The sequence below is a fragment of the Falco rusticolus genome, chromosome 1 (assembly GCF_015220075.1).
Source record: "Falco rusticolus isolate bFalRus1 chromosome 1, bFalRus1.pri, whole genome shotgun sequence".
In the NCBI taxonomy this organism is placed as follows: Eukaryota; Metazoa; Chordata; class Aves; order Falconiformes; family Falconidae; genus Falco; species Falco rusticolus.
In genome coordinates, this window is record NC_051187.1 from 3,823,315 (window position 1) to 3,839,431 (window position 16,117).

Here is a 16,117-nt window from a genome sequence, read left to right on the forward strand (position 1 = left end):
CAGCACCGAGGGTGCGGAGCTTCGCACCCATGAGGGGGGCAACCCCCTCCGCATCCCCGGACAGCTCTTGGCCGCGATCGCACCCGCTCACACCTTCATCCCCCGTCCAGCTGCCGCTTCACGGCGCCCACCGGCAGCCGAGGAACACGGCGGTGCTGGGGCTCCGCGGCCGGGCTCTGCCCAGCGGGCCGGGGTCGGGGCGGCTCAGCCCCACTGGCTTCCGTGGCCGGGGTCGGGGCGGCGGGCCGGGGTCGGGGCGGCTCAGCCCCACTGGGCTCCGCGGCCGGGGTCCGGGCGGCTCAGCACCGGCGGGGCGGCGGGCCGGGGTCGGGGCGGCTCAGCCCCGCCAGGGTCCGCGGCCGGGGTCCGGGCGGCTCAGCACCGTCGGGGCGGCGGGCCGGGGGTCCGGGCGCCTCAGCCCCGCCAGGGTCCGCGGCCGGGCGGCCCCTCCCTCCGGCGGCCGGGGCGGGGCGCGGCTGGCGGCGGAGCCCGGCCCCGCGGCGGCGGCGAGCGGCGAGCAGCCCCCCGCCCCCCCCGCCCCCCCCGCCGCGGCCCCGCCACCGCCTCCGCCCCCCGCCCCGTGACTCGGCTGCCTCCCGCGGGCGGCGGCGGCGGCTGCCGGGCGGTGTCGTGCGGCCCCCCGCGCCCGTGCGGGGACTATGAAGCACCATGGTGTGGTGTGACCGTGGCGTCCAGATGCTGCTGACCACGGTGGGCGCCTTCGCCGCCTTCAGCCTCATGGCCATCGCCATCGGCACCGACTACTGGCTCTACTCCAGCGCCCACATCTGCAACGGCACCAACATCACGGCGGACGAGGCGCAGGGGCCGCCGCGGCGGGCGCGGGGCGATCTCACGCACTCGGGGCTCTGGAGGATCTGCTGCCTCGAAGGTACCGGGGTGCTGCGCCGGGCCGGGCGGCGGGGGCGGGGGGGGGCGGCGGCTGCGCGCCCGGGTCCGCCGGGCAGAGCCCAGCCGGAGCCGGAGCCGCGCCGCTGCCTCGGACACGGCCGAGGAGGAGGATGGCGTTACCCTGGCAACCGGCATCTCCGAGATTGCCATGGGAACCGAGCGGCGGGATGCGGAGCTCTGCCCGGGGGAGCGACCTCGCTCCGCCGCCCCCCCCCCTCCCGCCCCGGGGGCTTCAGGGCTTTGGGGAGCTCCCGACGGGTGCGGGGCGCTGGGGGCCTTTGGGGCGCGCAGGGCTGGGGCCGGGACCCCGCGGGGCTTTGGCCTCGGGGCTCCGCCGCGGCTGTGGGGCGGGACAGCGGGGACCCGAGCTCCCGTCTCTGCTCGGACAGAGGCACCTGGAACCGGTTCAAAGCGTCCTGGTGCTGGGCAGGTGCTTCGGTGCGGGCCGGGGGCTGCCGAACGCACCCCCAGGGCCAGGCTGGGTGACGGGGACAAAGCCAATGAGCCGTGTGGTGGCGGCAGGGGTGGGCGGCGGGGGGACACCCCGCTCCCCGCAGGGGCCGAGCGTGTGGCTCCCTCGGACACGGAGTTGCAGGGACGGCGCGGCGGGAGCTCCCGGGACAAAGAAACACGCGGGTGTGCCGGGGTTTGGCGCAGCAGCTCGGGAAGCCCAGCTGGGGAACATCTGCCCGCCGCGCGTGGCGTGGGAGCGCGGCGCATCCCTAGGGAAGGGCCCGCGCCGCGGGTGGGCACCAGGGGTCCAGGGCCACGGGGAGGCCCTCACCCCCTCCCCGAGCCCAGTGATGCTGGGTGCAAGGAGAGCGCGGAGGAATGCCGGGGACCCCTGCCCAGCCGCTTTGTGCCTCGGGGCGGGGAGGGGACGCCGGAGTCTTTCTCCCCGCCCCCCCCCCCCCCCCCCCCCCCGCCGTGATGCACTTGGCCCCACGCTGCAGTGCACCTAGTTCCATCAGCACAACTTAGCACGCGTGAACTTTGCAAACCTGGTGTTATGGTTTATTCTAACTGCCACCCGGCTCAGCCCAGCCCAGCCGTGGCTCAGTCCACAGCTGTGTTCAGAGCGGTGCTTCTCCCCAGAAAAGGCTGTGCCATGGTAGAAGCACCTCGTCCTCGTGGCTGTTCTCATCTTCTCCTTTCGCTAACGATTTCAGGCTACAGCGTAATGTGGTTTTTCTCTTAAAATATCAGCTACCTAGCAATAGTATGCATACATAGAATAGCTGTAGGAGAAGGAAGTATTTTTGGACGGTAACGAGAGAAAGAATTACTGAAATGTGAAGGTTTACGGGTAATAATAATGCTTGGCTTTATGACTCCTAAAGGAAATCTGTCTGTTTGGGCTTTTATGACACCTGGAAAATGAGGGCTTAGGTGTGAGAGCTCTGGAGTTTGCTTGAGAGATGCTGAGTATCCTCCACTTCAGCCGAATCTTGTGATCTTCACTGAGCTTGTTCTGGTGTCTTCAGTCTCCGTCTTCCACGGAAAATAAGTTTGTTTGTATCTTGCGGGAGTTGCTGAGCTTGCTCTGCTAGATCTGCTAGACCAGGCCTGTTGTCTCCAGGAGAAACCCCCGAGTTTCCCAAAGTCAGGATTTCTGTATGGGCTTCCAGGAATCTCATTCATAGAAATGTGCAGCTTTGAAACTGGTGGAACGTTTGCCTTGGTTTCAGCTGGGTTTAAGTCAGAACTTCATTTAAAAAAGGAGTAGTCGTTGGAGCCCTGAGCGATGGGCAGCACTGCAACTGCCCGGTGAGCTGGTGCACATGGTATGTGCAAGGGTATTTGCTGAAAAATCGCACCCAGCAGCTGTGTGCAAGTGAGCCTGGAATCCTCATCAGTTCAGGGCACAAAAAAGCGTTTCAGGAGCTCCATCTCTCCGACGGTAGTTGAGCTGTTCTGCTCAAAATTCAGATGCTCATAATCGAATTACAAAGTTACAGATTTTAAAGTTGTCAAATGTGTGCTAAGAGTGGACAATTTGAGAAAGCTGTCATCTGTTCACAGATATGAGGAACAGAGACTTCATTCTCTCCTACATTTTCAGTATGTTCTGTCTTTGTAAGATGAATAATTTAATGTGTCTATAGATTTTATGTTTTAAACCATATCGTGGGACTTTGATTTCCACATGGAAAGGCTCCTTTGTTTCATAAAATAATAAAACCATTTCTAGAAGCTGATTTAAAACAACACCCCCTTGATTGTTACAGAGCATCGCTCGTTCAGAGTGGATGGGTCTTTTAGTAAAATCAACATAATAGTTGCAACTCAGAGGAGATGCATAGCAAGAAAATAATTTCAGTTCTAGATTTTCATATGTGATTAAATGGTCTGGCTTCAAACCTATTTTCAGAACTCTTTTTGTGTTTTGGAGTAATAATTATAAAAACCTACTTAATTTATTTTAATGGCCTTAAGCACCATTTCCCTCTTATCTCAAAAAGACAAATCTAAAACGCAAATGTACAAAAGCTGAAAATACCTTAAACAGCTTCTCCAGTTGCTTTTGACATGAATAAAGCATTTCATTGAGTAAATTTCAGGTTGGCTGAAATTTTCCATTAAAATGTTTCTCAACTATATCCATAAAACAACCTGTACAATGGATTTTGAAGAAGCACCTGTTTAGTACCCCCAGTTCTAAGATTTCAAACAAAATTATTGAAATAGAATGGAAAAGAATAACCTCCTAATGAAATTATTAGGTGTTGCTCAATGGTTTCCTGTTTTTCTTCTTTGAGACAACATATTTTACAACAAATTAGCATTGTGGTGATAACTGGAGTGATACAGTTTAGGGATCCAGCATATTATTGTTTTTTGGAGCTGCAGTTGTCTTGGGGATGAAATCATGCTTCAGTACTAGTAGTCGATACTACTATGGAGCTTAGTCACTCAAGAAGTAGCATTAATGATACATCAGTCAAACTCTTGCCTGTATAATCCTAATTTTGTTCTTTTAGCGTGTTTGTCAAAGGTGGAGGTAGGAGGCTCATTGAGTGAATTTTAAATAATAGCAGTATTTCTGTGTGTATTTTTAAAACTTATATCCAAGGTAATTGCCTTAGTTAAAAAACTGTTTAAAATAATTCTTGGTATGAATGTGCATGTAGCAGAAGTGGGTGCTGTTCAGCTGAGGCTCTGCGGTGAAATGGCCGTGAGGGTCCCTGGCAAAGCTGGGCTTTGGTTTTCTGGGGCCACGGCATCTACAATTACTGCCGTTTTGACAGCTCAAGTTAAACTGTCACTGGAGTACGAAGCTTCCAATGAAGCCCCCGTGCAGCCACCCACACCTCATGCCTGCACCCCAACCCACACATTATTAATAAGAGCAAATCGTCCCCATTTCACGTGGCTGCTGTTATGCCCCATGTCCACACTCGAGTTAGGGGAGTTGTCACAAGCTGTGGGTCTCCGTCAAGCTGGTGCAGAGCAGAGTCTTGCGAACATAGCACATGCTGTGTCTTAGGCATAATAATTTCATGGCCAAGCTAACCCGAGAAAGAGAGATGGAACCACCATAGTTTTCCAGCATCCCCTATACCTATGATAAATGTACAGCACAACTATGTAAGCCTTACGCAGTCTTACTCACAAGGAGGATCTGCTGTTATAATATGTGCCTAGGGAAAAAAAAAAAAAAAAAGATTTTAAAAACACCACTTTATCCACTGAAACTGCTTATCTTGGTGAACAATCGTGCTGAAGTTAATAGGACAGCTCACAATAGAGAGCTCTGCAGGCTCTGTGACATCAAGATATGAAATCAAGTAATGTACTTGTAATTTAAATTTATTCAAAGAGTATTTTATTAAACACTTCAGAATAAGAATCTCTTTGAACCCATTATGTCTACTGCTTTTAGTATTCCCTGTTTGCCATTTACTTTTCAAGTGCTGCAATTGGTTATTTAATTCCCGAGGAACCACGTGTCCTTCCTGACTGGGCGGTTGGAACATTTACAATTGGGAGGAAGGATCAAGTAAATCATTTATTACTTGAAAACTTGCACAAATGCACATTTGCACAATTATTCGCAAGTCTTCCAGCTTGGATGAATGCGCACAAACATGGGAACTGTGGCACGCGCATGCACTGCTTCCATGGATACTCTTGAAAACAAAATAAAAATGCTTATACAAATGTTTGAGGCAAGCAAATAAAGGCAGGCTGCTCTCCATCAATACTGCAAATTCATGGCTAATCCAAGAAGAATGGATATTCTTTAGTATTCTCAAAGCAAAGCTATGAAGTCCTAGCACCAGCACTATTTGTAGTAAACTAAATACAGTGCAGGCTTTATATTCAAATGCTATTGCCAAAGTTGTGTTTGTTGAAGAGCAAATGTTATAGGACTTTAGTATCAGCCATGGCCTGCCTTGGAGGTTATATCCACAGGCACATTAAGAGGTGGTTGATCTTCTCAGTCTTTACACTTTACACTTACATGCACACTATGGAAGAAGGTAGCTGCGAATGGAGAACGCACACATGGGTGTCTCTGCTACAAGAAACTTACTCTGTGCTGTAGCCTGTTTCTAGAACAAGATATATGCATTTTGTATGTGCGTTATAGGTCCTGAAGAGTGAACTTTTGTCTGTGAATCCTTCAAAGCCAATGTAAATGCATTGAAGAAGGACTTTTCTGAGACTCAGCCCACATTTTCATTCTTTCTTTCCATACATCCTGCTCGTAGCATCTTGGTTTCCTTGGTAAAACACGTGCTGTTGAGAAAGAGCTATGCTGCAGGCGTTTTTAAAAGCAATTCTTAGAGCTCCAACATCACCTTTGCAACAGTGTTCGAAGCAGCGTAGTTTTGGTAGCAGCTGATGGAGTGATTTTTGACAGCCTTTTTAGGCTGATTTTTTTCAAGAGCATTCCATTTGCAAGAGACAGTTTCTGAATTCGGAGCGATCTTTCGGGATACAGAGTTCAGTCTCTTTGAATTATTGTCCATAGTATAACACATTTTAAAATGCTGAGAAATTTTTGTGCTGGAGGAACTGTCAGCAGAAGATGGGTTAAGGCATTATCTATTCTCAAAAAAGCAGGGATCTCCTACGTGCACGTCTTTGAACATCTGTAACTGAGGTTCTCAAATGACCGTATCGATGTAACAAAACATCTATTCTTCCTGAGATGCTCTATGAAACAGGCATCTAAAGCTAATTGACTGAATATACGTTGCTTTAACAAATTAATTTGCTTTCTTGAACTCGATCTACTATATAGCCAGTAGGGAGCTATCAGGCTACATGAAGGTTTTGGCTTTTTCTTGTTGGCTCTCAGCATGTCACATATCCCAATGCAAAACTTAGAACCCAAAGACTTTCTGTACATTAGCAATACTCCCTGAAGGCTGCAAACCGATGAAAGCACATTTGTAATCCAGCTGTAAAGCTTCTTCATCTGTGCAAGATGTAATGTGGAGAATGTTAATCTTACCTAGGTTTCAGAAATGTTTTGTGAAGAGTCAAGGAAGCACTGGGTTATACAAATAGGATACTGGCGTCTGTGTTGTGCTGTAGTTACTTTTTTATTCTGTGTAGAATTATGCTGCATATTGTAGGTGGTTGACAGATGGCATTTGTGGTAGTATCTCTCAGAGGCATAGTAAGTTATTTTGGGGTTCGTGGGGACCTTTTTAATGTAATATAATGGAGGTTTTGAGCTTCTTCCAGCAGCCATTACCTTCAACTGACCTTCTGCCATGGGCTTGTATCACTCTTTTTAGATACTGGCAGAAGCTTGTAGCCATTGCACCTCGTCAGGGCTTGCCCTGCCTTCTGGCAGCTCTACTAACCCACATGGCTGGAAACCGGTAAAACAGGCAAATCTAACAACATGGGTTTGGGTTCCCGTAAGATTTCAGCGCAGTGGTCGTTTCTGCAGTGCGTGCTGTCCCACCCGCTGGTCACCCTGCCTTACTTGTGCCCAGGTCACACTGTCCACCCCGCAGCTGTGGTCAGGGTCTTGCCAGCTGCAAGATAGGTGAAGTCCTTAAAAAGCTGGGGGAGAAGGGGCATCTGTGTGCTCTCTCCGTCCTGCAGCCTTGTGCAGCTGCACAGAAACAGAGAGGGGAAAAAAGGAAAAATATTAGGAGCGGAGGCTAGTGCTGTCATCTCATTTTTAATTCTTTTGAGGAGGTAGGAGTACGTAGGTACCGAGTGTCGTTTGAAGTCTGCTGTTAATGCCTCTCGGCACCCAGATACGTGGTTGGTGTCTGTGTGGTTGGTGTGTCGAAGACCTGAGCAGTGATTTCTGTCTCCCCAAACCGGGAATGGTGAGGGAGGAGGAGAACGTAAGGGCTTGTGGGTCTCGGCTTGGCTGGGTGTCCTGCCCGATTCGGGGCCGGTTACCTTCTGCCCCTGGCCTGGAGGGGTGGCTGCGCTTCCCTCATACTGATAACAAAAGGGAAGAGATGTGGAGAAACTGGGACACGGCCGTAGGGTGTCCCATAGCTCAGAGAAGGTGCAGGAACGCTGCTTTAACTGGGTTTGAAGCATTTTGCTTGCAACTTATGTTTTATACATGCAATATTTTGTGTTTAAGCATGTCTTCCTTGAGGGACAGGATTAAGTCTGATTCTCCACCTACGTAAATTTAACTGCTTTCTAGGAAGGCAGTGGAATGATGCCAATAAGAAGCCGATAAAGAGAAGGGATCATAGATCTGCCCCTTCAATTGGACCCTTTCCTGCTGGTCCTTCTTTTCTGAGCCAAGACTCATCTCAGGAAATAAATCATACTACCAAACTGAAAAATTGGTCCTGCTTCCAAACATTACTTCGTGCTTATCTTCATTTTCGATTTCTGTTTACTGGTATTTATTATGTCGCAGACTTATGGTTCAGCATCCAAATTCTTACCAACAGATGGCAAGGCAGGATGCACAGGAGTAGTAAAATAAACAGGATAAATGCACAACTGCCCATATGTCTGAGAGGCTGATACACATTTATGACTTCAGAACAAAAGGATGTGTTCAGTAGGCAGCTCCAGCGCTGTGCAGGGCTTCTCGACATTTTCTGCCTGGCCCTAAAGCCTCTCGCTTCTTCCACATACTTCGTTCAGCTAAATTACAATATCTTTTGTCCTCTCTCCCCTGTTCCCAGAGAGTTGTTCCCTTTAGTTATCTGCCTTTGCTCCCAAAGTACATCAGTTCATTTTACCTTCAAAATTCTGGAGTAGGAGGTCGCTCTTTTCTGGGCTTCGGATTGTATTTTTCCTTTCGGAGTGGTTGTTTTGGTTATTTTGAGGGGTACACAGAGGTGCTGGGCACCACAGCAACGTTTGAGATGGTGACTTTCTCTGCATTGGGATTTATTGTAATATTAATGATAAGTGGCCTCTCTAAAATCTCAAAATAGCAAGCCTCAGGGCAAGCTGCCTGCAGGATGGATAGCCCAGCCGAGACAGACTTTAGCTAGATTTCCCTTCAAATCTGGGGGCATTTTTGCCAGTTGTTGCATGCTGTGGGTCAAATGCAGTGAAAGCGTTGAAGCAGTTCTTGATTTAGCCTGGCAGATAGTCCGGCCCCTCTTTTCTCCTTCTCCTTCTGGCATCGTGTCATCTTAAATTCTTTGTTCTCATTCTCTCTTTGCCTCTCTTTACTGAAAGGTAACTTTCCTTCGGCTAAAAAGGCACCTTTTCAATGATGGTGTGAGAGTCTGTCTTTAGAAAACTGGTAGATACTGCCCCAAGTAGAAATTTAGGATTTTTAATTTCTCTTCTTAACTCTTGAGCATCTCTGTGCCTTCCTGCCGATGAAAAATGTGTCGTCATGTCCTTGTCAAAAGGCAGGAGGTTTGGGTTCTCTTGTCTCCACCTTTTTTACTTTGTTTCCCGTGTGTTTATCCAGGCTCTTGCTTACTTTACAAATGGTGCTGTAAGTTCTTCTTCAATGGAGTTTAGGGATTTCATGTCAAATGTGGTATGTGAAGGAATGCTAGATTATAAACGTGGTCATGGTTCGGAGAGAGGGATGAAGGGAGAGCGCATTATGGGATTACAGAATTTCCTCTGCAGATTGCCAGGCCCTGATACGAATTAACCTCTTTTATTGTTCTCTTTCAAGCATTCCGCCTTTTAATTGCTATTTTGGAATTGTGCCACTTGGTTATGCCCTTTGAATGCTTCTCACTTAGCCAGTCCTGTTAGCTTGATAATGCCAAAGATTTCAAAGATATAAAGAAGCGACAGGCGTCCCCTCTTCGAGTGGGAGAGTCACCCAGCTCAGCAAGGAATTACCACCCTGGTTTGGCTGCCAGGTGTTTTTTTACAAGTTTGTTAATAACCGTTTTTAAGTCACTGCCAATTCTCTGCCAGAGGTTTCAGATCAGTTTTCTCCCGTTTATACATTTTAAATAATGCAATTTTGTGTAGAATATGGATGACTGAGTATTTTCTCCTGTCCAAATATATAGCATTCAATAGTGTTAGGATTGTTATTGTGTCTTACTTGCATCCCAGAGGCACAGTTTATCTATTGTTGCTGCGAGGCATTAAAAAGGAAGCATGACATGTCGCAATTATGGCTTGAAATAGGATCTTGCCAGAGGTATATTGCCTAAATATAATCAAATCTAAAATACAACTTATTGCATATACCTATCTTAGGGCTGTGCGTACCTATCTCATGGCTCGCTGAATATCAGTGATGGCTATTAGCAAGACGCTGGATAATTTTGTTATAAGAATTGCCGTGCCATTGGTTTTTTTTTTTCTAAAGCTCAGCCTTCAGCATCCAGCTGCCCGCAAGCAAAAGAAATAGCAAATTCTTAATGCTGGAAGACCTTGTGACTATTTAGACTGAGTTTTCGAAGGTAGCCAGATATGAAAGTTAGTAATATTCCTTTGTGTATGACTCACTAATGGCAATAGTGGGCTTGAATCATCTTCATCCAGTGGCTCTTCTAAACTCAGGTAAACTATAGCAATGCTGGTTTACATACTTACATACATTTTAATGCAAAATTAGCTAGAGTTAGTTTCTTTGTGTGTTACGTCTGTTTTTAGCAAAGTGATGAAACAGCAAGTTGCATTATGTCGCATCACATTTTTACCCACGTGGATCATGACCATGGTCGAAGCCCTCAGATTGACTGAGCAGAGCTCTGTTACTTGAGCCAGTGGAGTAATAGCCCAAAATAGATTGTTATTCTGCAGATACGCCTCTGCGGCTGGTGGGCAGGTTATTTCTTGGCAATGGTGAACTGCCCAGACTTCAGGAACTCGGTTTCCAGTGTGGGTTGCAGAGGGAGAGCTCCAGACTCTTCATTTATTTCGCCCCAAATGTGACACCCCCTGGTCCTGCCCTGTCCCCTGGCGTACAGCCGGCTGCCTGCGGTTTATTCTGTACAACCAGAGCTCAGCAACTTTATTAACTATTTCAATCGGGATTTCTTAGGGAAACTTGGAAAACATCCGTATCGAGCAGAGCTATCCTAGATATGACAAAAATATGATCAATTAATAAATCAGGGAGCTAAGTAACAGTTTGGAAGTGGCTTCTTAAACCCAGAGCTGCTTACCGTAGCCAGCGGGGTGCATACCCTCCTCCTCCTGCCGGCAGGCAGCGGGGCGCCAGTGATTTGCCAGTACAGCAATTTTGGGTTCGCCGGCGTGCTCTTTGCAGACAGACCAACCTCTTCCAGACAGACCGGTAGGACGCAGACGGCCCCAGTCCAAAAGCCCCTCTACATTTATGCAGGCGCTGAACCCAAGCCAACAGACCTGGCAAGAGGCTGAGTTTCTTGGCTCAGGCTTCGCGCTGCTTGGATCTGCCCACCCTGCGTTTGGATCAGAGCTGGGCCGCGTCCCCCCAGCTCTGCCCACTGCGAAAACACGTCTTTGTCTGTCGACAAAAGATGCTCCGAGATGATGAGCAGTCTTTTCAAAGACTGTGGCTTGTGAACTCTTAACTGCATTTCCAGTGAAGGTTTGTCTTTGAAGCTTCTGTTGCACTGGGAGTCAACAGGATTTCATTTTGTACGTTACTTAGGTGTTTCCAAAAATATTTATCCAGGACTATGCCACTACCTGCTAATCATGAGATTAAAGATTCTTGTGATTCTCCTCAGTAGACTGAAGGTTTGCTTTGGAGGTTGGTAAGCATTTCTCCTTCGCTCTGCACATTTTGCTGTACTCTTGCCCTTGCCTTTAGCGCTGGCAAGTGCAGGCGGTTTTGGAGATGCTTTGGGATCCTTAAAGATGCAAGACCTGAAATAAAACATGTAGTATTTAGGAATAATGCTAGGGCTGTGTTCACAGTATCACTTCTAATTATAGCCATTTGAACAATTCATTTGCAATGTCCCACTACGCTAGCGCTTATTAAAATAGAATCCTCTTTATAGTTTGCTGGCAAATTAAGAGGGGAAAAACCTGGCTATCCCATTCCATCCAATGTCTTTGAAGGAGGTTTACCCTCATAACTTGCTTTCTAGGGATATTCCCTTGTTTTTACTTGTACTCCTGGTCTGATTTTTAATGACTTTGTGTCTCTCAGCAGCAAATTCCCAGTGACTTTTTCCTCATTTTATTTTAATTCCTGTATATAAATGGCAGTGTTCTAGCTGGAGACAGTCTTTGGATGCAGCAGCAAAACCCCATAGAGAAGGAAAAACAGGCCAGAAATTTTCCACCTGAATTCTAAGTCTTACCCGGGGCTTTGGCTGCACAAAGAGCCAACACGCTGGACTTTGCCGGATCAGAGGAGCGCTCGCACGCAGGAGCGGGGCGAGGGGCAAGTGGTTCAGGATCCGCGCCAGACCTGGGCAGCCAGGACCTCGCTGTCGGCATCTCCAGGCGTCGGCGCTGGATGCAGCTACTCCCACAGGTTATCCCTTTTCCTGGCATGAGTGCTCTGCCCTGGGACGGCTGAGCAAGTGGCTGCAGCTGGCCAGAATATGGGTACACAGTTCCTAATGCTGATTTTATAGCATTGATGTGCACCTGTTTTGGTGGCCAACTGGCACTGTACTCAGCCTAAAATCTGCGTGTAAGCCCTGTATTAGGAGAGGCGTAAGAATTAGCGTGTATCAAACATGTCATTAGACACGTGCCTGGTAGACATAATGTAGGATAATGAATATGATCACAAGAATAAATTAATAACTGAAAATATTTTTTATATGTATGCACACTTAAAATAGGGTAAGGACTAAGTGACACTTGTGTCACCAGTTTATAATTAAAATGCAGTGCTTGAATGAAAATGTAAGCCTCAATTAGCCAGCACGACCCTGCTTCCGGCTTTACTTCCCACTGAAAAGCAACGATAACAAGCTCACATTTATTATCAGAGTTTTTCCTGGAGCTGTGCACTGAAACATGCTCACATCTGAGCCCTTTCACTGAAGACATTTTTTCGCTTCAGCAGTTTGGCATGCCATACAAAAGCTCTCTGATTTTTAGTGATGTTCACCTCCTCTTACATAAAAATGTTTTCTGTGCATATTATTTGCTTTTAGTTAAAGTCCAGGTGCACGGGTTACTGAAGAACCAAAAGGATGGCTCATCACGTAGCACAATGGGTAATTATTGCGGAGCTTTGCTGTGTTGCACAGACAAACCCTTTCTTGGAGCTCGGCATTGTAGTTGTGAGAGAGCAAGAATACCTACGATCTAGCCCAGAGTCCTATAAGGATAAGCACAGATCCTCCGGTATATGCTTTGCCCATTTAATTTTTAATTATCTCAAGGGACAGAGCTTCACAATTTTGTTTAGAGATACTATTTTGCATTTTAATTTCACCAGTGGGATGTTAGTACATATATAAATTATGAGGTCTCACGTGTTTTCATCCCCAGAGTCTTTCTAGTTAGGCTTTTTGTAGAATGGTTAAATAATTCCCTGGGTCTGGCCTCCATTTAAGCCAGGATTTATCTGGATTTATGCATGATCCAGACAAAGTTTGGTGCTGTGTTCCTAAGTATGGAGCTGCTGATTTCTGCAAGACAGGGCAGGGTCCTTGGCTAGGCAGGTGCCTTGGAAGAGCAGTTCTGGAAATACGTGTGCTGGGGGGGCTGCCCCTGTCAGCGTGCAGGAGGGTTGATGCTGTGCCACGGCTTGACTCAGCGCCCCATGTGAGGGGCAGCACCATCCCCTTGAGATCCAGATCCTTGAGGTGCCTTTTGAGAGCTGCTGACAGCAATTTGCCAATGCTAAAAAAAATAGAAACCTTTCAGTCTAGGACTTATCAGCCTGAAGATGCCTGTCACGTTGTGAGGACGTGCAGTAGGTACTCAGCTGGGTGTGTTTGCACCCTTCAAACTGGTCCAGGTGCAGACAAGGCACCAGGAATCGGATTCCAAACTAAGAAGGGAAGGGGATGCCTTTCCCAAGCCAGTGCTTCGGACAGCTGGTGAAAGGCTAACCAGCCCCGAAACGGCAACACAGAGCAGCTGAGCCTCAGAAAGTGCACTTAAGGAATATGTCCTCTCGGATGGAGATGGGACCGAATGTCCACATGGATATCTTGTGCAATGCCCTTTCCAATATTTTAAGCAATTTCTACAGGCAGAATTCTTGTAATGTAGGAGTGGATGTCAAGCCAGGATATCTCAACTCGGAATAGATATGTGCTCTTAGCTTTGGGTCAGGCAGTGATGTGTGGTGTAGTTAGTGCCCTCAGGGACTCTTCAAGTTGTAAGAACTACAAACCTTCTGGTCTTTCACTGGTGCTATTCATATGGGACAGAGTGACTTCTCCAGGAAGCCTTTCCAACAGCAGCAGCAATCTCTCTCAATAGCGTTTAATAACTACCCATGGAGAAAATTACCCTCTATTTAAAAGGCCAGGAAAATCATCTTCAGTTTAACTCTGCTGACTGTGGTAGAATTACACCAAAACTGAGTTTTGTCTGATATCCTTTCCCATGCTAATATTCGGTAGCTGGGCTGAAAAAGCCTTTCAAAGGCAGATTAAACAAGTCCAAATGGTGAAATATTCTTTTAATTTTCCTTCACACGCGTTATTTTAGGTGTAGCTTGGAATGCTGCCCTTATGGAGGCATCCCTTTAAATATTTATACAGCATCAATATGTAGCTACCTTCATATGTTTTTAATACGTTCCTTTCTAAATTAACCATTAGGTAACCCTGTTCTATAGCGTTCCCTATCTTGTACTGCCTTTATGCCACCCTTGGATTTTTATTTATTTATTTCGCTGTGGAACAATGAAGATGCCAAGGCAAGGCCCAGAGGCACGGTGGAAATGGAATTCCTGGAGCACCACGGCTGTTGCCGTAGTGGACGCGCACTCAGCACCACGCTGCGCTGCTCTGCAAGCCAAGGGGGCGAAAACCTCGGCTCCGCTGCTGGCCCGTGTCAGTTCACCGCCGTTGCAATGGCAGCTCTTCCTTTTCCTAATCGTAGTTCCCAGGATCAGGAGGAGGAAAAATACTGAAGCAAACCCGAGCAAAGAGGTGGCAGCGCTGCGAAGGGGCAGGGAGTGGGACCTCCGTTCTGAGGTGCTCCCTGGGAACTGCAGTTGTGGCTGGCAGGTTGCAGGATTTTCTGGAGGCTTTTCTCTTTCGTCTTCTCATTTTCTGTTGGTTAGTAAGATGCTACGGTATGCCAAGGTGACCAGGACAAAGTGCAACGGAGCCAAAGGTCTTTACTATTTCCTCGGCTCCGATTCAGGCTGAAAACCCACCGATGAGTAAAAGTGTTGGCACAAGCCATGGGTTTTTGTGATGGTGGGATTTATGAGTCTTGTTTAATTATACCGCATTATCATAGCAAAATGATTTCTGCAGAAGCTGCTCATGGCTTGTTTCCATTCCAGTTTCCCTCTTTCCTGAAGGGACCAGAGGAGATGGCTGCACCGTGAGATCGCGGCTGCGGAACCAAAAACTTAGCAAAGCCTTGGCAGAGTGACAGGTGGCACAGGAAAAAAAAAAAAAAAATCAGAGCTTGTCCTGTGCCCTGTTCTACTGAAAGTGAGAGCGAAATATTCCTGCACGCCGCCTCGCAAGGAAGAGCTGGAGCTGAAAGGCAGCGTCTCCTCCCTGCTGAAGGGGCCTTATCCTGTGCTTGTTTTGTAAGTCAGAGCTTCAGTGAAGTCAGTAGAGACTTTGTCTGAGGATAACAGTCTCAACAAAATACTGAAATGCAATTTCCCCGAGTTGTAGTGTATTGAAGAAGAGACTGAGTCAGAAGCAATCCCCTCGCAGCGACGGAGCTGGGTTCCTGCTGTACACGTGGCTGTATCAGTCTGAGGAAGGATGTCACCGTCTCTTAGGCTGGCAGATAAGATAATTTGTAAAAAGCACGGGGGTATTTTTCTGTCTTCCCTCCAATGAACCAAATCTGGTATAATTTGGCTCCGGCAGCAACTTGGTTTGCTGGGTTTTTAAATGTACCAGTAAAGGCACACTGTTTGCTCCAAACAAAAGCTGTCTGGGCTTGGCATTCCCGACGCGTGCCTTGGTAGGAGAAGCCAGGCAGCAGTTGAAATACAATGAACTGCTCCCTTCCACCATGGGAAAGGCAAGATATGGCCAAACTTAAATTGTGCTGTTATTTGAGGCTCTTCGTTGGGTTGCAGAGGCAATTTTTTCTCAGTGTGTGCTGCAAATATGTTTAAATTTTCTCTGTTTTGGAGGCAAGTAGTCAATGCATCTGAAGTGCATACTTGACATATGCTTCTTTTCACATGCTGTTCTCCATTCGTTTCATGTAGCAGATGCTCAGTTTACCACTTTAAATGTATTCTTATTTACTAGAAATTATTTTAGAAAATAGCTGTTTGGAACTAAACATTTCCAGCCCTTCTTCTGGGTGCTGGGAGATCCTTTTTGCAGCTGTCCTGGGTGGCTGCATGCAGATGTTGACAGGTTAATTTGCATTTGAAGAGCTGGATGCAGTGAGCTAAGCAAGGGTTTTTCTTCCCTGCCTCTGAAGGCAGTCACTTAAACACTCCTTGCCAAATTTAGCCCTGATGCTACTCTTCTTAATTAACTGGAGCAACATTCAAGCTGAGTTTGGCCCATTGGTAGCTGCCCATTTATTCCAGGGTTGAATTAAGCCCCCTGACCATGTAAAAGAAAGGCTCTTGTTCGGAAAATTGATTGTTCAACAGCAAAGCACAAGAACAGTCCTAATTCACAGCAAGGTGGTGTGTACAAGCGGCTTTATCTGATTTCCACTATATTGTCCTGTTGCCATAAGCTGCAGG

At 47.7% G+C, this 16,117-nt stretch overlaps 1 protein-coding gene across 1 annotated transcript in view; it reads left to right on the forward strand.

Annotated features, from left to right (window-relative positions):
• The first annotated feature begins 576 nt into the window (after window positions 1–576).
• Window positions 577–16,117, forward strand: part of CACNG4 (calcium voltage-gated channel auxiliary subunit gamma 4) — a 43,460-nt gene continuing 27,919 nt past the window's right edge. Inside the window, exon 1 of the mRNA XM_037405150.1 lies at window positions 577–892. Coding sequence (XP_037261047.1) covers window positions 670–892 — 223 coding nt within the window. The 5' untranslated portion in view covers window positions 577–669. The remainder of the gene's footprint in view (window positions 893–16,117) is intronic.